Source organism: Hemibagrus wyckioides, linkage group LG14 (assembly GCF_019097595.1).
Source record: "Hemibagrus wyckioides isolate EC202008001 linkage group LG14, SWU_Hwy_1.0, whole genome shotgun sequence".
Taxonomy (NCBI): Eukaryota; Metazoa; Chordata; class Actinopteri; order Siluriformes; family Bagridae; genus Hemibagrus; species Hemibagrus wyckioides.
The window spans coordinates 23188231-23211196 of NC_080723.1; the positions used below are offsets into that span (position 1 = coordinate 23188231).

General features: G+C 38.3%; 1 protein-coding gene across 1 annotated transcript in view; it reads left to right on the forward strand.

Annotated features, from left to right (window-relative positions):
- The window catches only part of col22a1 (collagen, type XXII, alpha 1), a 91933-nt gene that overhangs the window by 53881 nt on the left and 15086 nt on the right, over positions 1 to 22966 (forward strand). Inside the window, exons 5-35 of the mRNA XM_058407468.1 lie at positions 205 to 316; positions 3572 to 3695; positions 6233 to 6508; positions 6593 to 6673; positions 7875 to 7994; positions 8252 to 8296; positions 8417 to 8479; positions 9545 to 9583; positions 11544 to 11597; positions 11680 to 11733; positions 11861 to 11914; positions 12834 to 12887; positions 13893 to 13937; positions 15129 to 15182; positions 15300 to 15344; positions 15460 to 15495; positions 16462 to 16515; positions 16780 to 16833; positions 17236 to 17289; positions 17929 to 17982; positions 18087 to 18140; positions 18224 to 18277; positions 18982 to 19035; positions 19157 to 19201; positions 19513 to 19575; positions 19696 to 19749; positions 19949 to 19990; positions 20901 to 20927; positions 21528 to 21581; positions 22637 to 22690; positions 22832 to 22885. Coding sequence (XP_058263451.1) covers positions 205 to 316; positions 3572 to 3695; positions 6233 to 6508; positions 6593 to 6673; positions 7875 to 7994; positions 8252 to 8296; positions 8417 to 8479; positions 9545 to 9583; positions 11544 to 11597; positions 11680 to 11733; positions 11861 to 11914; positions 12834 to 12887; positions 13893 to 13937; positions 15129 to 15182; positions 15300 to 15344; positions 15460 to 15495; positions 16462 to 16515; positions 16780 to 16833; positions 17236 to 17289; positions 17929 to 17982; positions 18087 to 18140; positions 18224 to 18277; positions 18982 to 19035; positions 19157 to 19201; positions 19513 to 19575; positions 19696 to 19749; positions 19949 to 19990; positions 20901 to 20927; positions 21528 to 21581; positions 22637 to 22690; positions 22832 to 22885 — 2027 coding nt within the window. The remainder of the gene's footprint in view (positions 1 to 204; positions 317 to 3571; positions 3696 to 6232; positions 6509 to 6592; positions 6674 to 7874; positions 7995 to 8251; positions 8297 to 8416; positions 8480 to 9544; positions 9584 to 11543; positions 11598 to 11679; positions 11734 to 11860; positions 11915 to 12833; positions 12888 to 13892; positions 13938 to 15128; positions 15183 to 15299; positions 15345 to 15459; positions 15496 to 16461; positions 16516 to 16779; positions 16834 to 17235; positions 17290 to 17928; positions 17983 to 18086; positions 18141 to 18223; positions 18278 to 18981; positions 19036 to 19156; positions 19202 to 19512; positions 19576 to 19695; positions 19750 to 19948; positions 19991 to 20900; positions 20928 to 21527; positions 21582 to 22636; positions 22691 to 22831; positions 22886 to 22966) is intronic.

The window sequence follows — 22966 nt, forward strand, 5'->3', positions numbered from 1 at the left end:
GCATGAAATGAAACTCTAATATAAAGCAAACCGAATATACTGTATATATATAGATAGATACATATACTCACAATCGCCCTCTAGTGGCCCTCCACTGAAATTACTATCAGGTCTTAAGAAAGATGGAGAAAACATTATTAATGCAGTGTAATGATGATGATGATGATGATGATGATGATGATTATTATTTCTCTCTGAATACAGGATTTGACCTGATGGAGTATTTTAATGTGAGAGATGTTCTGGGAGAAAAGTCTGAACCTGGACAGAGCTCCTACGTCAGACTGGGCACCATGCCTATTGTACAGCAGACTGAGTGAGTACCACACTAACACTGATCCAAATACACAACACCATACACACAACATAATACACACATCATACACACGACACCATACACACGACACCATACACACAATATAATACACACAACACCATACACACAACACCATACACACAATATAATACACACAACACCATACACACAATATAATACACACAACACCATACACACAACACCATACACACAATATAATACACACAACACCATACACACAACACCATACACACATCATACACACGACACCATACACACGACACCATACACACAATATAATACACACAACACCATACACACAATATAATACACACAACACCATACACACAATATAATACACACAACACCATACACACAACACCATACACACAATATAATACACACAACACCATACACACAACATAATACACACAACACCATACACACAACACCATACACACAACATAATACACACAACACCATACACACAACACCATACACACAACATAATACACACACCATACACACAACACCATACACACAACATAATACACACAACACCATACACACAACACCATACACACAATATAATACACACAACACCATACACACAACATAATACACACAACACCATACACACAACATAATACACACAATACCATACACACACCATACACACAACATAATACAACACCATACACACAACATAATACACACAACACCATACACACAACACCATACACACAACATAATATAACACCATACACACAACACCATACACACAACATAATACACACAACACCATACACACAACATAATACACACAACACCATACACACAACATAATACACACAACACCATACACACAACACCATACACACACCATACACACAACACCATACACACAACATACACACAACACCATACACACAATATAATACACACAACACCATACACACAACACCATACACACATCATACACACAACACCATACACACAACACCATACACACAACATAATACACACAACACCATACACACAACATAATACACACAACACCATACACACAACATACACACAACACCATACACACAACATATTACACACAACACCATACACACAACACCATACACACAATATAATACACACAACACCATACACACAATATAATACACACAACATAATACACACATCATACACACAACACCATACACACAACATAATACACACAACACCATACACACAACACCATACACACAACACCATACACACAACATAATACACACACCATACACACAACACCATACACACAACACCATACACACACCATACACACAACACCATACACACAACACCATACACACAACACCATACACACAATATAATACACACAACACCAAACACACGTCATACACACAACACCATACACACAATATAATACACACAACACCATACACACAATATAATACACACAACACCATACACACGTCATACACACAACACCATACACACAACACCATACACACAACATAATACACACAACACCATACACACAACATAATACACACAACACCATACACACAACACCATACACACAATAAAATACACACAACACCATACACACAATATAATACACACAACACCATACACACAACACCATACACACAATAAAATACACACAACACCATACACACAACACCATACACACAATATAATACACACAACACCATACACACAACACCATACACACAATAAAATACACACAACACCATACACACAACACCATACACACAATATAATACACACAACACCAAACACACGTCATACACACAACACCATACACACAACATAATACACACAACACCATACACACAACATAATACACACAACACCATACACACAACACCATACACACAACACCATACACACAACACCATACACACAACATAATACACACAACACCATACACACAACACCATACACACAATAAAATACACACAACACCATACACACAATATAATACACACAACACCATACACACAACACCATACACACAATAAAATACACACAACACCATACACACAACACCATACACACAATATAATACACACAACACCATACACACAACACCATACACACAATATAATGCACACAACACCATACACACAACATACACACAACACCATACACACATCATACACACAACACCATACACACAATAAAATACACACAACACCATACACACAACACCATACACACAATATAATACACACAACACCATACACACAATATAATACACACAACACCATACACACAATATAATACACACAACACCATACACACAACATAATACACACAATATAATACACACAACACCATACACACACCATACACACAACACCATACACACAACACCATACACACAATATAATACACACAACACCATACACACAATATAATGCACACAACACCATACACACAACATACACACAACACCATACACACATCATACACACAACACCATACACACAATAAAATACACACAACACCATACACACAACACCATACACACAATATAATACACACAACACCATACACACAATATAATACACACAACACCATACACACAATATAATACACACAACACCATACACACAACATAATACACACAACACCATACACACAACACCATACACACAATATAATACACACAACACCATACACACAATATAATACACACAACACCATACACACAATATAATACTCACAACACCATACACACAATATAATACACACAACACCATACACACAACATAATACACACAACACCATACACACAATATAATACACACAACACCATACACACAATATAATACACACAACACCATACACACAATATAATACACACAACACCATACACACAACACCATACACACAATATAATACACACAACACCATACACACAACATAATACACACAACACCATACACACAACACCATACACACAACATAATATAACACCATACACACAACACCATACACACAACACGATACACACAACATAATACAACATGATACAAACATAATGATACAACACACACAACACAAAACAACACAGGATGAACAGCTCAGAATTTCAGGATGAACAGCTCAGAATTTCAGGATGAACAGCTCAGAATTTCAGGATGAACAGCTCAGAATTTCAGGATGGACATCTGGTGAAGAATTCCTCTCTCCTCCTCCTGTGTGTTACAGGAACGTGTTTTCACAAGGCCTTCCAGATGAATACGCCTTCGTCACCACATTCAAATTCAGAAAGACTTCTAGGAGGGAGGACTGGTACCTGTGGCAGGTGTATGACAAGTACGGCATCCCTCAGGTCAGTGAAGCTTACTGTGGAGATAGAACATAGACGTAGTTTAAGAATCCTCTGACCTCTGATGTTTTATTTTAACAGCTAATGAAAATTTGTACAGAAGCCTGCTCAGTTCATACTTGATGGACTACATATCTACCATCAGTCTCCTAAATGATCAGCTTTAGATGATCAGCTTATTAAATGATCTTCTTCTTCTTCTTTGGGCTTTTCCCTTCAGGGGTCACCACAGTGAATCATCTCTCTCCAACTATAGTGAATAGAAGTACAGGGTTTAGTAATTCGCCATTGATTACAAAACAATAATAATAATAAGATGATTTGAAAACAAACTAAACTTTTACCTATCCAACTCTCCTCCTGTAATAATCATAAGCCCTGGACCTTCGGCTTTTCCCTTCAGGAGTCTCCACAGTGAATCATCTCTCTCCATCTATCCCTATCTTCTGCATCCTCAACACTTGCACCCACTAGCTTCATATCCTCATTTATTACATCCATATACCTCCTCTTTGGCATTCCTCTTTGCCTCCTGCCTGGCAGCTCCATGTCCAACATTCTCCTACCAATATACTCACTCTCCCTCCTCTGGACATGTCCAAACCATCTTAATCTGTCCTCCCTAACTTTGTCCCCCAAACGTCCAACATGCGCTGTCCCTCTGATGTACTCGTTCCTAATCCTGTCCAACCGTGTCACTCCCAAAGAGAACCTCAACATCTTCAGCTCTGCTATCTCCAGCTCTGTCTCCTGTCTCTTCCTCAGTGACTCTGCCTCTAAACCATACAGCATGGCCGGTCTCACCACTGTCCTGTATCACCTTCCCCTTGATTCTCGACGATATTTTTATCACACAGAACTCCCCACACCTTTCTCCACCCATTCCAACCTGCCTGCACTCGCTTCTTTACCTCTTTCCCACACTCTCCATTACTCTGGACTGTTGACCCCAAGTACTTAAACTCCTGTACCTTCTTCACCTCTTACCCCTGTAATCTTATTAAAAGATTAGCTTCTAAATGATCAGCTTATTAAAGGTCCAGCTTCTAAACGATCAGCTTATTAAATGATCAGCTTCTAAATAATCAGCTTATTACATGATAAGCTTATTAAATGTTCAGCTTCTAAATGATTAGCTTCTAAATGATCAGCTTATTAAATGATCAGCTTCTGAATGATCAGCTTATTAAATTATCAGCTTATTAAATGATAAGCTTATTAAATTATCAGCTTCTAAATGATTAGCTTCTAAATGATCAGCTTATTAAATGATCAGCTTCTGAATGATCAGCTTATTAAATTATCAGCTTATTAAATGATAAGCTTATTAAATTATCAGCTTATTAAATGATAAGCTTAATAAATTATCAGCTTCTAAATGATTAGCTTCTAAATGATCAGCTTATTAAATGATCAGCTTCTAAATGATCAGCTTATTAAATGATCAGCTTATTAAATTATCAGCTTCTAAATGATTAGCTTCTAAATGATCAGCTTATTAAATGATCAGCTTCTGAATGATCAGCTTATTAAATTATCAGCTTATTAAATGATAAGCTTATTAAATTATCAGCTTCTAAATGATTAGCTTCTAAATGATCAGCTTATTAAATGATCAGCTTCTAAATGATCAGCTTCTAAATGATCAGCTTATTAAATTATCAGCTTATTAAATGATAAGCTTATTAAATTATCAGCTTCTAAATGATTAGCTTCTAAATGATCAGCTTATTAAATGATCAGCTTCTGAATGATCAGCTTATTAAATGATAAGCTTATTAAATTATCAGCTTATTAAATTATCAGCTTATTAAATGATAAGCTTATTAAATTATCAGCTTCTAAATGATTAGCTTCTAAATGATCAGCTTATTAAATGATCAGCTTCTAAATGATCAGCTTCTAAATGATCAGCTTCTAAATGATTAGCTTATTAAATGGTCAGCTTATTAAATTGTCAGCTTCTAAATGATCAGCTTTTAACTGATCAGCTTGTAAATGATCCATTCAGAATGATCAGCTTATTAAATGATCTGCTCAGAAATGATCAGCTTCTCAAGTCATCAATTTCTTAAGTAATCAGCTCCCTACAAGATAAGCTTTCAAAATGATCAGCTTTCAAATGATCAGTCTCCTAAATGATTAGCTAAATATATGACCAGCTTCCTGAATGATCACTTTTCCAAATTTTCAGCTTATTAAATGATCAGCTTATAAAATGATTATCTTCTAAATGACAAGCTTATCATTTAGATCAATTTCATAAGTGATTAGCTTCCTACATGATAATCTTCCCAAATGATCAGCTTCCTAAATCCTCAGCTTAACAAATGTTTAGTTTCCCAAATGATGATCAGCTTATTTGATCCACTTTTAAATGATCAGCTTCCTAAACAATCAGCTTCTTAAATGATCAGCTTATTAAAAAATCAGCTTCCTAAAAGATCATCTTATTTGACCAGCTTCTAAAAGAACCACTCACTGGATCCCACGCATGATTTAGTGGTGAAGTTCTTATCCAGTCTTTATCTCCACTGCAGGTTTCTATCCGTCTGGATGGAGAGAATAAAGCGGTGGAGTACAACGCCGTGGGTCTGACCAGAGACGCGGTCCGAGCCGTGTTCCGCAGCCCCGACGTGGAAAACCTGTTCGATAGAAACTGGCACAAGATCGGCCTGAGCGTCCACTCCAAATCCGTCTCGCTCTATCTGGACTGCAAACACATCCAGACTCTACCGATCGAGGACCGTGAGGACATCGACATCCAGGGCAAGACCGTGATCGGCAAGAGACTCTACGACAGCGTCCCCATCGACGTGAGTCACTGAGAAAATAGCAGATGATTCATCAGTTCTTAATTAATCAGCAGAATCATTCATTTCCTACATCATCCTTCACAGTTCGACCTTCAGAGGATGGTCATCTACTGCGACTCTAAGCAGGTAGAGCAGGAGACATGCTGCGACCTACCTGGAGGCCCTGTGAGTGTCACACACGCACACACACACACACACACACACACACACACACACACACACACACACACACTATAAAGGTGTTCTTTAAAAGATCAATTATTAAATCAAACACTAGCAACTAGATTCTAAAACATCAAAGTTAAAACAATCAGCTTCCTAAAGGATCAGCTTCCTAAAGGATCAGCTTCCTAAAGGATGAGTTTTGTTAATCAGATTTTAAATGATCAGCTTCTTACACTGATTAGCTTCCTTAATGATCAGCTTATAAAAAATCGCCTTCCTAAATAAGCAGCTTCTTAAAGGATCAGTTTCTAAACAATCAGCTTCCTAAATGATCAGCTTTTTAAAGGATCGGCTTCTTAATTGATCAGCTTCTAAACAATCTTATGAAGGGATCAGCCTCAAACGATCAACTTATTTGACCAGCTTCTAAATGATCAGCTTCCAAAACAATCAGCTTCTTAAATGATCAGCTTTTTATATTGATTAGCTTCCTAATTGATCAACTTATAAAAAATCAACTTGCTAAATGATCAGCTAAACGATCTGTCTCCTAAACAATCAGCTTCTTAAACTGATCAGTGTCTAAACGACCAGCTTTTAAACTGATCAGCTTCTAAACCATCAGCTTCTAAAAGATCAGTTCCTTAAACCAATCAGCTTCTAAATGACCAGCTTTTAAATTGATCAACTTTTAAATTGATCAGCTTCTAAATGATCAGTTTCTTAAACCGATCAGCTTCTAAATGACCAGCTTTTAAATTGATCAGCTTTTAAATTGATCAGCTTCTAAACGATCAGCTTCTAAACGATCAGCTTCTAAATGATCAGTTTCTTAAACCGATCAGCTTCTAAACGATCAGCTTCTAAATGACCAGCTTTTTAATTGATCAGCTTTTTAATTGTTCAGCTTCTAAACAATCAGCTTCTTAAAAGATCGGCACTTAAATGATCAGTTTCTAATTGATCAGCTTTTTAAATGATTACATCCATCTCCATCTCGCTAGCTCCATTTTAGAAATTAGCACAGTTACTTCCCTCTGGCATTTTCACACTTCACACAATTCCTCCAAATTCCTCCTTGTATGTCTCTGTAGAATTGGACTTTCACACGTTTTTCACACAATCACATAGCAGCAACATATCATAGATAATATTCTATATATCCGTTCTCTCTCTCTCTCTCTCTCTCTCTCTCTCTCAGTGCCCTAAGCAGGTGGTCACTGAACCGACTCCGATTTTAATCCCGACTCCGACTCCTACGAGTGGAGAGCAGAAGAGTGGAGAACACACCGTTAACTGCTCCTGCACCGCAGGGGAGAGGGTAAGACCCTGGAGCTTAGGGGTCAAAGGTCAAGAGTGCATTAGGAAACTCGGATCATAAACAAACGTACAAAGGAACACGAATGGATGAAAATGAAAGCTGTGACCATATTTACACTCAGCCGACTCGGACGATGTAAATATCACACAGTGTATGAGTGAATGCAGTTTCTCATCCGCTTCTCTCTCTTTTATCGCTCTATCGCTGTCTCTCTCTCTCTCTCTCTCTCTCTCTCTCTCTCTTCTCACTACCTACAGGGTGAGACAGGTCTGCCCGGTGCTGAAGGCCCTAAGGGTGAAAAGGTCATAAAGCAGTTGCTTTAATTCAGCTGATATATTAAAGCAGTGTGTGTGTTTTATCCTCTGCTTGCTTTTCCTCAGCGCTTCCTCTTCACCTCTGTCCTCTAAACTCTACCTCCACAGGGAGATCCGGGTCTTCAGGGTTCTCCAGGACCACATGGACCCAGGGGCCAGAAAGGAGAACCTGTAGGAAAAAGTGATTTCTTACTAATTCATGTGACCTCAGTTACGTTAGTGCTAGACTAGCTAGTTAACTCATTAACTAGTACCTTATCATATATGCTTTAAAAGTTTATCCTATTTTTTCACTTGATATAATGATGAGAAACTTAAAAAAGGCTGCTGTGTGACTTAATCATTTCATCATTAATAATTTAACAAATACAATATTAAAGTTGCAGTCTGTAAAGTGTAAAGGTGCAGTCTGTAAAGTTTAAAGGTGCAGTCTGTAAAGTTTAAAGGTGCAGTCTGTAAAGTGTAAAGGTGCAGTCTGTAAAGTTTAAAGGTGCAGTCTGTAAAGTTTAAAGATGCAGTCTGTAAAATTTAAAGATGCCGTCTGTAAAGTTTAAAGATGCAGTCTGTAAAATTTAAAGATGCCATCTGTAAAGTTTAAAGATGCAGTCTGTAAATTTTAAGGTGCAGTCTGTAAATTTTAAGGTGCAGTCTGTAAATTTTAAGGTGCAGTCTGTAAAATTAAAATGTGCACTCTGTAAAGTTTAAAGATGCAGTCTGTAAAATTTAAAGATGCCATCTGTAAAGTTTAAAGATGCAGTCTGTAAAATTTAAAGTTGTGGTCTGTATAGATTAAAGATGCAGTCTGCAAAGTTTAAAGGTGCAGTCTGTAAAGTTTAAAGGTGCAGTCTGTAAATTAACAAATCTGCATAAATCTGCACAGAAATGTTGATTTGTATTCATGTTTAATAAAGAGAAGATGACTGGAGTTGCAGAAAACCATTAATTAAAGAAATTAAAAAGAAAAATGATGAAAGTAATTGTAATTATGTCTCATATTAAATAAATATGTTTATAAATTATTATAAATTATTTGTAGCACTGGTCTTAATACTACTACTACTACTAATAATAATAATAATAATAATAACATACAAATTAAAAGTGTTTAATGTTTAAAAACATCCTTTTATTCCGTTTCAAAGAGTTTTCTATTTTCCATCTGTGCTGCTTCTCTCTCTCTCTCTCTCTCTCTCTCTGCCTGGAGAATAATCGATCATGTTGATGGATTATTTGCAGGGCAAGGCTCTCTCTATCAAAGGAGATAGAGGCGAGAAGGTAAGCTCATGGATTTACCAGACAAACTCCTCAGTGTGGATTAAACACGGCATGGCATGCTAACGTCCCGTGTCTTTATCCCCGAGTGTGTGTGTGTGTGTGTGTGTGTGTTTATTACACTGAGTGAGGATGTAGAGGAATAAGATATTCTGTAGTTTCTGTAACTCCACCCTCAAACACACACACAGTCTGCTCACACACACACACACACACACACACACACCCACAGTCTGCTCACACACACACACATCCTGTGTGAATATGAAGCTGTTGGAGCTCCTGCAGCGTGTGGGTGGAGAAAACGGAAAATTCATATAGGCATATTTTAGCTCCTGGAATTACGGGTATGCTGACCATGAGGGAGTTCAACACACACACACACACACAGAAAGAGCAGGGTGGGAGCAGAAAGCTCTGTACCATAAATACACCAGAACCGACCCAAGCTATCTCAGCCTACTGAGAAATAGCTGAGTGGCAGAAAAGAAAAGAAAAGAAAAGAAAAGAAAAGAAAAGAAAAGAAAAGAAAAGAAAAGAAAAGAAAAGAAAAGAAAAGAAAAGAAAAGAAAAGAAAAGAAAAGAAAAGAAAAGAAAAGAAAAGAAAAGAAAAGAAAAGAAAAGAAAAGAAAAGCAGAATTTGCTAAAATGTTAACAATGATTTAGTTCATCTTCCCCAAAACAAAACAAAGCAAACCAATGCACTACAGAACATAACCAGAACAGAACCAGGAAAGGACAGAACAGAACCAGAACAGGGCAGGACAGAACCAGGACAGGGCAGGACAGAGCCAGGACAGAACAGAACCAGGACAGGGCAGGACAGAACCAGGACAGAGCCAGGACAGAACAGAACCAGGACAGAATCAGAACAGGGTAGGACAGGACAGGACAGGACAGGACAGGATAGAAAATGTGATGTGTGTGTGAGCATGTTTTGTGTGTGTGTGTTATGTGTGATCATGTTGTTTGTGTTGAGTGTGTTCTATCTGTGTGTGTGTGTGTTGTGTTCTCGTGTGTTGTTCCTCTGAGGAGTTTGCTGGTTAAACTGCATGAAGCCACAAACGCATGCGTGTTTGCGGTGCTCTAAATGTGTGTGTAACATTTTCATCCACCTTCAATGTGTTCAGAACTGAGTCCTTCATGTATGAGACCTTTGTTGTGTTTGTGTTTGTTGTGTTTGTGTTTGTTGTGTTTGTGTGTTTGTTGTGTTTGTGTTTGTTGTGTGTTTGTTGTCCTCTAACAAGTCTTGTGTGTGTGTGTGTGTGTGTGTGTGTGCAATCTGTGTGTCATATTTCATGTGCATTGTGATACTGTTGGAGTTTATCTGAAGGTCGTCTTCTAGTGTACCACAAAAAGGACAAAAATAACATCACTTCAGCAGAGAAGTGAAGTTTTGGATAAACAGCAGCACTAATCACACACACACACACACACACACACACACACATATATATATATATATATATATATATATATTAAAATGAATTAAACAGTGCATCACACACAGCAATTACTTACTCCACAGCACTGTACTGTACTGGATTTTGATTGGTCCTCATATGTTATGGTCATCGTCCTCATACGTTATCGTTGCTATAGTAACAGTGCTTTCACAGTGACTTGTTCGATATAGTGTTATGATGTTTTGCAAACATTAAATGTATCTAGAAACGGATAAAAAGAATGTCTTGTAATTAAATATAAATTGTGTTTGTAAGTAAATTGCTGTGGAGTAAGAGAGCTATGGGATGTGCTGGAAAATATTAACCATTACCATGGCAACAGTAACTTTGCATTGCATTGTTGATTATTTTTCTGAAACATATCGACCCCAAGGAACGACCTTCGCATCTTCGCACCATTTGAGGAGACTCCAAACATCAACATGTTTATTAGTTTTCCAGCCATGATCTGGGGAATGCTTTCAGGAACTTTTCTGATGTTCTCACTTTGTCCACAGGGGGACAGCGGAGAGCAGGGACAGCCTGGGGTCAGGGGTGACAAGGGGGAGAAGGTAAGAAACATCTAGAACCTTGATTACGGAGTGTTTTAGTAGGTTTGTGTAGCTCTTTCAGTCATGTCAATGCTCTCTGTAGGGATTTGATGGCCTTCCGGGACTCACTGGGAAACCGGGAGACAAAGGAGACCAGGTCAGGACAACACACTCTGTGTGTGTGTGGGTGTGTGTGTGGGTGTGTGTGTGTGGGTGTGTGTGTGGGTGTGTGTGTGTGTGCTGAAGATGGGTCGTGATCATGACGTCATGTTGATGTGTTACAGGGTGAACCGGGTTCTGCTGGAGCTCGGGGGTTACCTGGACTGATCGGACCACAGGTGAGAGGCAATAAAGTAGTGGAACATTCCGGAATGAACCACGTTCAGCTACACCCTTTTAGCTACAGTGTCTGAAAACAAGGAAGATCTCTATCTGTGTTTTTGAATACTCTAAATAAGAAGGATTCTGGATTCTGATTGGTCATCAGGTGGTCAGCATCTGTGAAATACAGGTTTATATTAACGAGCTGTCGTTTCTATAGCAACAGCTCATGAACTACGTGAACAGATTTTTACAAGAGCACCGAGATGGTGAAGTGTTTTTTGTGAGGAGGATGGAGGTGAAGGTGGATAGAAAGGAATGAACCGAACAAATAAAAGGTGACATCATCAGAAACTAGACACAGAAACAGAAACAGTGGAACACAGGAAGTTAATTACAGTGAGAGATAAAAAACAATATAAAACTTTCAAAACTGATCATTTATATTATAGAGTTTATATTTGTAGAATTTATACAAAGTAAAGCCGACAATGTCTCTTGTTAAAAACATTATATAAATAAAAGTGAATTAAACTGAAATGGAACAAGTGATATATGAGGTTCTAATGAAGGGTCAGGGTGGTCAGGGTGCCCTCTGGTGGTCTGGAGGTGTGTTTATTTAACGTTTGTAATGAAATGTTTATGTAATGTTGATGGAAGGAGTCTCCAGTGACAGTCAGAGGGAAAACTGTGTCACTGACAGCTGTAGAAAATTTAAAAATAAAAAAGAGAACCTGTCTATAAAACAGGATCCAGGTAGAACCCTTTATGACATGAGGAACCCTCTGGAGGAAGGATAGCGCCACCTGTTGGAGATATGATGTAATCAGGGTATGCTGATGAGGGTGAAGAGGATTTCAGTGCAGGATAGCATCATTGATCAGCCATGTTGTGTTTGTCTTTCTTTCTTTCTTTCTTTCTTTCTTTTTCCAATAGGGTATCCAAGGTGAAGCAGGACACCCTGGACAACCTGGTCCCAAAGGTGTTTCTGTAAGTGCACTTACACTTTGTTATTAATCTCTAATTCCTGACTCCATCTTAATCTTTGACTCCACATTTAATCCTTGACTCAGCCTTTAATGGCTGACTCCACCTTTAGTCCCTGTCTCTACCTTTAATTCTGACTCCACCTTTGATCCTTGACCACACTTTAAATCCCTGACTCCACCTCTAATCCCTGTCTCCACCGCTAATCCTTGACTCCATCTTTAATCCCTGACTCCACCTTTAAATCCCTGGCTCCACCTTTAATCCCTAACCCCACCTTTAATTCCTGACCTACACCTTTAATCCCTGAATCCACCTCTAATCCCTGACTCCACCTCTAATCCCTGACTCCACCTTTAGTCCCTGTCTCTACCTTTAATTCTGACTCCACCTTTGATCCTTGACCACACTTTAAATCCCTGACTCCACCTCTAATCCCTGTCTCCACCGCTAATCCTTGACTCCATCTTTAATCCCTGACTCCACCTTTAATCCCTGACTCCACCTTTAATCCCTGATTCCACCTCTAATCCCTGACTCCACAACTAGTCCTTGACTCTATCTTTAATCCCTGACTCCACCTCTAATCTCTGACTCCACCTCTAATCCTTGACTCCATCTCTAATCCCTGATTCCACCTTTAATGCTTAACTCCACCTTTGATCCCTGACTCCACCTATAATGCTTGACTCCTGCCTTTAATTCCTGACTCCACCTTTAATACCTGACTGACTCCATCTTTATTCCCTGACTCCATGTGTTCTGTTCTCTGATACAATGCTAATTCCAAAGTGTAATGATCTCGGTGTATAGACTTGAACTGAATCTGCTCCTTCACAAAGCTAACACATGACATTTATCCACGAGGTATGTGTGTATAAAGTGGAATTACATCTGGATTAGCGAGCTAGCTCTGCTTTATCAGGACAGATTTGTTTTTAAATTGAAAAGACATATGCCTTTCTTTTAACCCTTTCACCTCTCTCTCTCTCTCTCTCTCTCTCTCAGGGTGATCCGGGCAAAAAAGGAGAAAAGGGAACAGCAGGAGACAGGGTAGGATCCGATTCCCAGTCACATCCTGGTGCAACTCCACACAAAACCCTGCATATTTGTGTGAAATGTGTGTTCCTGTGTGAATACACTGATAGCTGAAACAGATACTGCTGGACTGATGAAATCTCCAGACTTCCTTTCAGTCGTGCGAGTGAGACGTGGGCATTCGCCTGCTTACACATCCATCATCTTTCCTCTCAGAACCATGGGCCAGTTACTGCGCTCCTCTCATCACTCTGTATGATTTTACTCAGGATGAGACTCTGAATACGTCTTCTGTAGTTCAACATGGCGAATAAACGATCTAAATATTCCATCACAGTGGATTAATACAGAAGTCCCTCCCTAATCCCAGTAATCCATAATCCAGATTTGTGATTACTGACAATTTATCTAACTGGTGCATATGATACTTTTATGAATATTTATTTCCTTTACAATTAACACAAGGAGAAGTTTCCATCATATAACCAGGCAGTAATAATAGTTTAAGCTGTGTTCATGTTATTTGATGTGATACATGTGATCCTACTGGAACGCAGAACAGTTCATCCACAGCATGCAAATGAATTTGACTTCACCAAACTTACATATATTTAGCACCATGAGTTCATGTTAGCAGAGTTTTTTTTAACTTGTGAGGGAAAAAATAACAGAAGTTAGGTAATATCTCAATAATGGCTGTTTTTGATAAAGTTTTGGGAACAAGTGACAAAAGGTGCTTGGCCCCCTTAGTCGCTGCTTGCAGACAATCGTTTCTTCTTCTTATTATTTTAATTATAAATATTTATTTATTTGGTTATTTGCTTGTTTTTTTTCGTCTTTGTAACATTATTATTTCTTTTTTGTCAACTTGTTCAGGTTTTAATAATAAGTCCTCTTCTTCTTTTTGTTATTATTATTATTAATAATAATAATAATTATTATTAATAATAATAATAATAATGATAATAATTTGTTTATTTTATTATTATTTTATTTCTTCTTATTATTATTATTATTAATAATAATAACAACAACAACAACAACAACAATAATAATAATAATAATAATAATAATAATAATAAAAATAATATTTCTTTACTTATTTATTTAATTTTTGGTCGACTTGGTCACATTTTATATTTTGCAATAAAAATAATTCATGCTGCATTTTTAAACATACAGAATGTTTTTCTGGTCTTTCCTCAGGGTCTCCCAGGGTTAGATGGTTTTCCTGGAAAACCAGGAGTTCCAGGAAAAGACGTGAGTATTTAGACTTGTTCTGCAAAGTGTAAGAATCTTTTATACGAATGTACCTGTGAATGCTGGGAAATGTGTGACATGTTCATCTGGTTTTTTTGGGTTTTTTTTTTTTAACAGGGTTTGGTGGGTCTGTCTGGTGCACCAGGCTTGAAAGGAGAAAAGGTACAGAGAGAGACGGGCTTAAATGCAATGTTGAGATGATTATATTGGATAACTGCAAATCCTAAGTCGTGTGTGTGTGTGTGTGTGTGTGTGTGTGTGTGTGTGTGTGTGTTAGGGTGAGAGAGGTCCTGCTGGAATACCTGGAGATATGGTGAGTCATTTGTACGTCTACAGGACTGTGTATGCTTGTATAGGAGCCATTTAACAAATAAAATGGATTGATTCCAAACAATTCAGTGATTCAGAGACTCAATCTGATGAAAGATGGAGAATCTGGCTCACGAACGAATGATTCATGAGTCATACACTGATTTACTGAATGAAACAAGAATAAATCTTAATTCACTGATTCAGAGACTCACCTGGAGAGTGAGAGAGAATGACTGACAGCGAATGATTGATTCACTGAGTCATATTACGATTCACTGAATGAAACCACAGTAAATCTAAGTCCAAATGATTCACTGATTCTCACTGATACTCGTCTAGTGAATGGAATAGAATCTCAGTCATTCACTGAGTCATACACCGATTACCTGTAGGAAAGAGGACTTCTATGTCGGAAAGATTCAGTAATTTAGAGATTAACCTGATAAATGAGAAAGAATTTGGCTCATGAATGAATGATTCACTGAGTCATTCACTGATTTACTGCATGAAACAGGAACGAATGTCTGTTTCAATTTTAAAAAAGATTCACTGATTCGAGTGGAGTGAATCTTGATTCAGTGAGAGATGAGTCTCAAAAACCGACTCAAAAACTGACTCACCGACTCGAACACTGACTCACTGAACAAGACACGAGCGAATTTCAGTATTGAATGAAAGATTCACCGATTCAAACACTGAAACACTGAGAATCGATTCACCATGAAGCTCCATAAAGCACAGACAGTTTTATAAGAACTGCAGTTTTTTTTAAATTTACAGCAGAAACAGATTTTATTAATAATAATAAAAGAAAAATAAGACTAATATTTATGGTCATATCACTAATATGATTCGCTCGTGCTGTTTCAGGTGCAAAAAGCAGGACTGAAGGGAGAAAACGAGACAATAAATTATTTTCAATCCTGATTGTTTTAAAATCTTGTTTAAATAAATGGTTTATTTCCAGAGCGCCTCAGGAATTCCCGGTCCTCCTGGAGCAGATGGACCTCCTGGACCTCCTGTAAGATTCCTCTCTCTTTTCGAGTGTGTGTAGATTTAGTGCACCTCGTGGGCGTGGCCTGTAGTTCACGCCCTCACTCACATGTCTATTAATAGGGTGTAGATTAACTATGTGGGCGTGGCCATTACAGGCAGAGTGTGTGTGAACGTCTACCTTTCCTAAAAAAAAATTATTACTGTATTATTATTAGTATTATTATTAGTAGTATTAGTATTAGTATTATTCCATTTAAAAACACAGTTGAAATGTCTCTGTGTTCCTCAGGGTCCACCTGGTCCTCCTGGTCCACCGGGAATATCGGGAGAAATCGGACAAAGGGTACGGAGTTTTACTCAAAACACCTTAATGTGTGTGTGTGTGTGTGTGTGGCTCTGAGACGAGAACTCAGTAAAGTGTAACTGTTGCATTTGTCCAGCAGATGGCAGCACAGTCCAAACTTTTCTTTTCTTTTCTTTTCTTTTCTTTTCTTTTCTTTTCTTTTCTTTTCTTTTCTTTTCTTTTCTTTTTCTTTTCTTTTTTCTTTTTCTTTTCTTTTCTCTTTTTTATTTTTGATTTCTTCTTTTTTTCTCAATCCTGTTACCCTTTTCTTTCTTTCTTTCTTTCTTTCTTTCTTTCTTTCTTTCTTTCTTTCTTTCTTTCTTTCTTTCTTTCTTTCTTTCTTTCTCTCTCTCTCCATGTTATCTGTAGGTATTAATAGTGTGTGTTTGTTCCTCTGTTTAGGGAAAGAAAGGAGAAGCAGGACTTCCTGGAGTTGATGGTCTTCCTGGACCACCGGTAACAGCAGCAGTGATATCAAACCCCATGCATGTTTTCTAAAACTATTATCCAAATATAACTTCCAAAACTCCAACACACTTCCGAACATTATCCTAAACCTTCCCTGCTCTTTTCCCCGAGCCGGAGAACATCAGCAGTGTGGGATAGTGTGAACTTTTAACAAATAAATAAGAGTTCAAACTTTTATAGATTTTTCTTTTCTTTTTATCATATCAGGATTATTATTATTATGATAAATTAAAATTGTAAAAAAAAAAAGAATATATTACATATTTACAAATTTATATTATTTTTGAGCAAAGTTTATTTTGTATTTATAAAATCTAAAGGTAAATACTCTACTTCAAAGTGATGATCATTATATATATATATATATATAGTTTTAGAGCCATAATATGTAACTTTATATGTATTATTTCTTTTAAATCTTACCTTAAATATTTAATTTTTATATTAGTTAATATATATTATAAACCTTTCAGCAATCTTTTTGAAGGTGTTCAAATATTTTATTTTTATTTAAAATATAATCATTTTCAGATTAGATATTAAGAGCTGGTAAATTCTATAAAATTCATATAAAATGAAGTGTTTAAATTTAAACTGAAGTGTGTGTGTGTGTGTGTGTGTGTGTAGGGTCCCGCAGGCCCCCCTGGACCCCCCGGGAGTCAGGGTCAGACTGGACTTCCTGTAAGTTTACTTTAATCACACCTGAGCTACAGCATGAATGAGGATGAGGAATAAATTCAGATTTCTTCTTTAACTCTTGTTTGTCATCTTCATCGCTTCCGCAGGGATTACCGGGAGAAATCGGGTTCCCCGGGAAAGCCGGAGAGGCGGGAAAACCTGTAAGTGACTGGAATGAGAATCATCATGAATGTTAAAAACAAAAAAATAGAAACAAAAGATAAAGAGTGGTGTGTTTTTAAAGGGTCTTCCCGGGAAGGATGGCGTCGACGGTCAGCCTGGAAGTGACGGACAGAAAGTAAGTCCCACCATCATGTCACATCATCTTTTTTTTATTATTATTATTTAATTACTTAAAAAATACTGTGTTTTAAGCAAGAAATAATTAATTTTAAAAATATTTTGTTATCTTATCAAAGGTCAGAGTCTGTTATTTATTCAAGGTAGTTTGTTTTTAATAAGTAAAACTATGTTATTTTAGTGCTTAGAACGTTCACCTCACACCTCCAGCGTCCTGGGTTCGAGTCTCACTCCCCCTCACTGTGTGTGTTCTCCCCGTGCTTGGTGGGTTTCCTCCGGGGGCTCCGGTTTCCTCCCACAGTCCAAAGAAATGCTTCTAGGCTGATTGGAGTCTCTAAATTGCCCGTAGTGTGTGATTGCATGAGTGAATGAGTGTGTGTGTGTGTGTGTGTGTGTGCCCTGCGATGGGTTGGCACTCCGTCCACGGTGTATCCTGCCTGAGAGGCTCCCTGTGACCTGGGGATAAATCGGATAACTGGTACAGACAATGAAATGAAAAAATGTTTTAGACAGTTGTCTTGCTACTGCATGAGAAAAAGGAAAATATTAATTGAAATAATTAAATCGTATATATAATTAAAAGACTTCAACCATCTTTAAATCCTCAGACTCTAATAAAGTAATAAATAAATGTCAGTTATTGGAGTATTTGTTTCTCCTGGTTATTAGAGTACATTACATTCATATAAATCTCTTTTTCAGGGACCTCGAGGTGAACCGGGTCTGGACGGTTTCCCTGGAAACCCGGGTCCGAAGGTGAGCTCACTTCCTGTCTGAGTGTCAAACGGATTTAATGTCACATGCCTGGAGGATGTTGTAATACTGGTGTCTCAGGTTAGTTAATGATCTGTAATATTAACCAATTATACTGATTCAGGGTGATGAAGGACCTCCAGGACCACGAGGACCTCCAGGAGAAAGGGTGAGCTCTCACTGACCACTACAATTATATTACAGACATCACTTTCAGAACCCTGACAATTAAATCTCTCTCTCTCTCTCTCTCTCTCTCTCTCTCTCTCTCTCTCCCTCTCTCTCTTTCTGTCTATCACTCTCTTTTTCTCTGTTTCTCTCTCTCTTTGACTCTCTCTCTCTCTCTCTCTCTCTCTCTCCCTCTCTCCCTCTCTCTCTTTCTGTCTATCACTCTCTTTTTCTCTGTTTCTCTCTCTCTTTGACTCTCTCTCTCTCTCTCCCCACCCTCTCTTTCTCTGTCTCTCTCTCTCTCTCTGTTAGGGTGAGGCGGGTCTCCCAGGTGAGGCAGGTGTGATGGGACCTCGAGGAGAAAGAGGACTGCAGGTAAGAACACACCTTTCTTTCTTACAGAGTCCAGATTCAGCACTCAGCCTTTAGGTCATGCTGTAAAGGTGTTAAATCTGAAGGACTTCATGCGTCCTCCTCTCTCTGTGTCCACTGCAGGGTGAGAGAGGAAAAGACGGAGATGTGGGGCCGAAAGGGGAGAAAGGAGACAAGGTGAGGCGCTGGATCCGAGTTTATCGCTGCATCATCATTGATTTATGGATGAAATCTGACTGAAGTGATGTCTGATATCTCAAGTGTCCATCTGTCATGAGCTGCCATGTTCCTCAGCATCATCATGGACTGCAGCTTCTGCTCAACTTTATTCCTCTGGATTAATGTAGAGAATTCATTATTTCTCTGTTTCGTACAGGGTGAAATTGGACCCAGAGGACTTCCAGGAACCCCAGGAGACGTGAGTTAAGAGATAGATAGATAGATAGATAGATAGATAGATAGATAGATAGATAGATAGATAGATAGATAGATAGATAGATAGATAGATAGATAGATAGATAGATAGATAGATAGATAGATAGAGCAACTGCAATGTAACCATTTCCTCTGAGAATAGAATTAGACAGACAATAGAGTAAAACAATAGAATGCAACAGAATGGGATGGAATCATTTAGATAGATAGAATAAAATAGAACGTAATAGAATAGAGTATAAAATGTTAGTTATAGAATTGAATAGATACTAAAATATTTCATAGATAACTGCATAAAATGGAACAGAACAGAATAGAATATCATAGAATATGACTGATAATAGCATAGAATAGAATAATTTAGAATGATAATAGAATAAAATAGAATGTAACAAAAGAGCAGAAACGTTTAGTTAGAGAATAGAATAGAATAATTTAGATAAATAATAGAATAGAATAGATACTAAAATGCATTTAAACTCTCTCTCCCTGTGTGTGTGTGTGTATGTGTGTGTGTGCGTGTGTGTGCGTGCGTGTGTGTTTGTGTGTGTGTGTGTGCGTGTATGTGTGTGTTTGTGTGCGTGTGTGTGCGTGTGTGTGTTTGTGTGCGTGTGTGTGCATGCGTGTGTGTGTGTGTTTGTGTGTGTGTGCATGTGTGTGTGTGCGTGTGTGTGCATGCGTGTGTGTGTGTGTGTGCGTGCGTGTGTGTGTTTGTGTGCGTGTGTGTGCGTGTGTGTGTGTGTGTATGTGTGTTTGTGTGTGTGTGTATGTGTGTATGTATGTGTGTGTGTGTGTGTGTTTGTGTGCGTGTGTGTGCATGCGTGTGTGTGTGTGTGTGTTTGTGTGTGTGTGTATGTGTGTATGTATGTGTGTGTGTGTGTGTGTGTATGCAGGCTATGATTCCCGAGCCTGGAGAGCCGGTATGTATTCCCATCCCACCCCACACCACCCCACACCACCCCACCCCACACACTCATTTCATTTCCTTCATTTATCCAGCCGCTAAAGTCGAGTCTTAATTAAACTTTAATCAAACACCAACACAACATCTTCATTCCCATCATCCTTCAGTCCTCTGATTAATGCTGCTGTACATGTGAACATGTGACAGTCTTACTGCATCATAAAAAGAGGAGCCAATCACAGTCCAGTATGCACATATAATGTGTGGTTCTATTTTCATATTCATAGACTCCCTGTGAGGATTTCTGAAGCTTTAAGGGTTCTTCTAGAGGGCTAAGCAGTATTATATTCTGTATTTTATGACAGTACAGAAACTCATCAGGATATCGAGTTTGATTAATATGCAAATCGACAGACCCTGCTCATTTGCATATTGAGCTGTGATTGGCTTAATGATTGGCTCAGTCCAATAACCTTCTTTTCTGCCTGAGCCTCATTTAGCATTTTATTACTGAGTATAGAAGATAGAGTGATGTAAACACTATGGAATTTTGGGAGAAACCTTTGTTGTGAATGGTATAGAGGGATGTTTTAAGCTCTTTTGATGTCTCTTACAGGGAAAAACTGGAGAGAAAGGAGAGAAAGGAGATCAGGGAAAACAGGGAGAAATGGTAAGTGAATGGATTCTGATTGGTCAGAAGGTGTTGATAAATTTTCCTTAATAATCTGATTGTTTTATTAAACATCAGTTTAACACAGGAATGCACTTAACACCCAATTTTAACTGGCAAAATATCTTATATAATGTTCTTTGTGATTTTTATGTTGATGTTTTAGAAAGTCACTGACCGCTAGGATTCTTATATGGACTTAAATTAATATGATAAAATGTGTAATAATTTCTTTTGACCACTAGAGGGAAGAAGAGAGCTGATAATGTCTGAATATAAACAGAGACAAATGAAGTCTAACTGTACCTGTCAGTCTCAGTGAAGGAGGCGTGGCCTCTGTACCAGTCAGTCTCAGTGAAGGAGGTGTGGCCTCTCTACCTGTCAGTCTCAGTGAAGGAGGTGTGGCCTCTGTACCTGTCAGTCTCAGTGAAGGAGGCGTGGCCTCTGTACCTGTCAGTCTCAGTAAAGAAGGCGTGGCCTCTGTACCTGTCAGTCTCAGTGAAGGAGGTGTGGCCTCTGTACCTGTCAGTCTCAGTGAAGGAGGCGTGGCCTCTGTACCTGTCAGTCTCAGTTAAGGAGGTGTGGCCTCTGTACCAGTCAGCCACACTGAAGGAGGTGTGGCCACAGTAAATCTGTCCCTTTTCAGTCTTTTTCTCATTATAATTAATATAAATATAAATACAAGAAATAAAATAAAATGCTTGTATTCAATATTTCTTTGTAGCTCTTTTGTCCATGTAGTCAGAAACCTCCTCAGCAGGTCTGTTTAACTCCACAAAGACTGAGGAGACATCACTTTGGGATGAGTTACACATTCATATTTAGAGCTCCAGGAGGCTAACCTGGTAGCTATTGGCTTCCATTCCTCCATACTGTAGTTAGCTGCATTAGCATCATAGCATTGGTGCAAAAAATAAAAAAATCAGCCAATCAAAAATTCTCAGCCGATCGATTACATTTGCCTTCAAATTCAAATCTCGTGTTATAAGAATGATGATTTCATGAAAATTTTTGTTCTTCTAAAGTTTTGCTAACATCAGCTCTGGTCTGCTCAGGGCCCAAGAGGACTTCCTGGTGAGCAAGGCTTCAGAGGACAGCCTGGACTTCCGGTGAGGACGAATGCTGTTATAGTGCTGATGAATGCACTGAGCTCTGCTTTAAATGCGTAACTGTCTCTCAGGGAACACAGTGTCCCTGTACATGTGTCATGTCTTCCTGCTGGAAAATGTCTCACACTTCTGTTTGGACAGGGAGCTAAAGGAGACCAAGGGTCCCAGGGAGGTCCAGGCAATAACGGAGAACCGGTGAGTTTGACTAATGACTTAACTTTTGTAGAATCTCATTAAACTGTGTCCTGTAACTTAAATGTTACATCATTAAAAGTG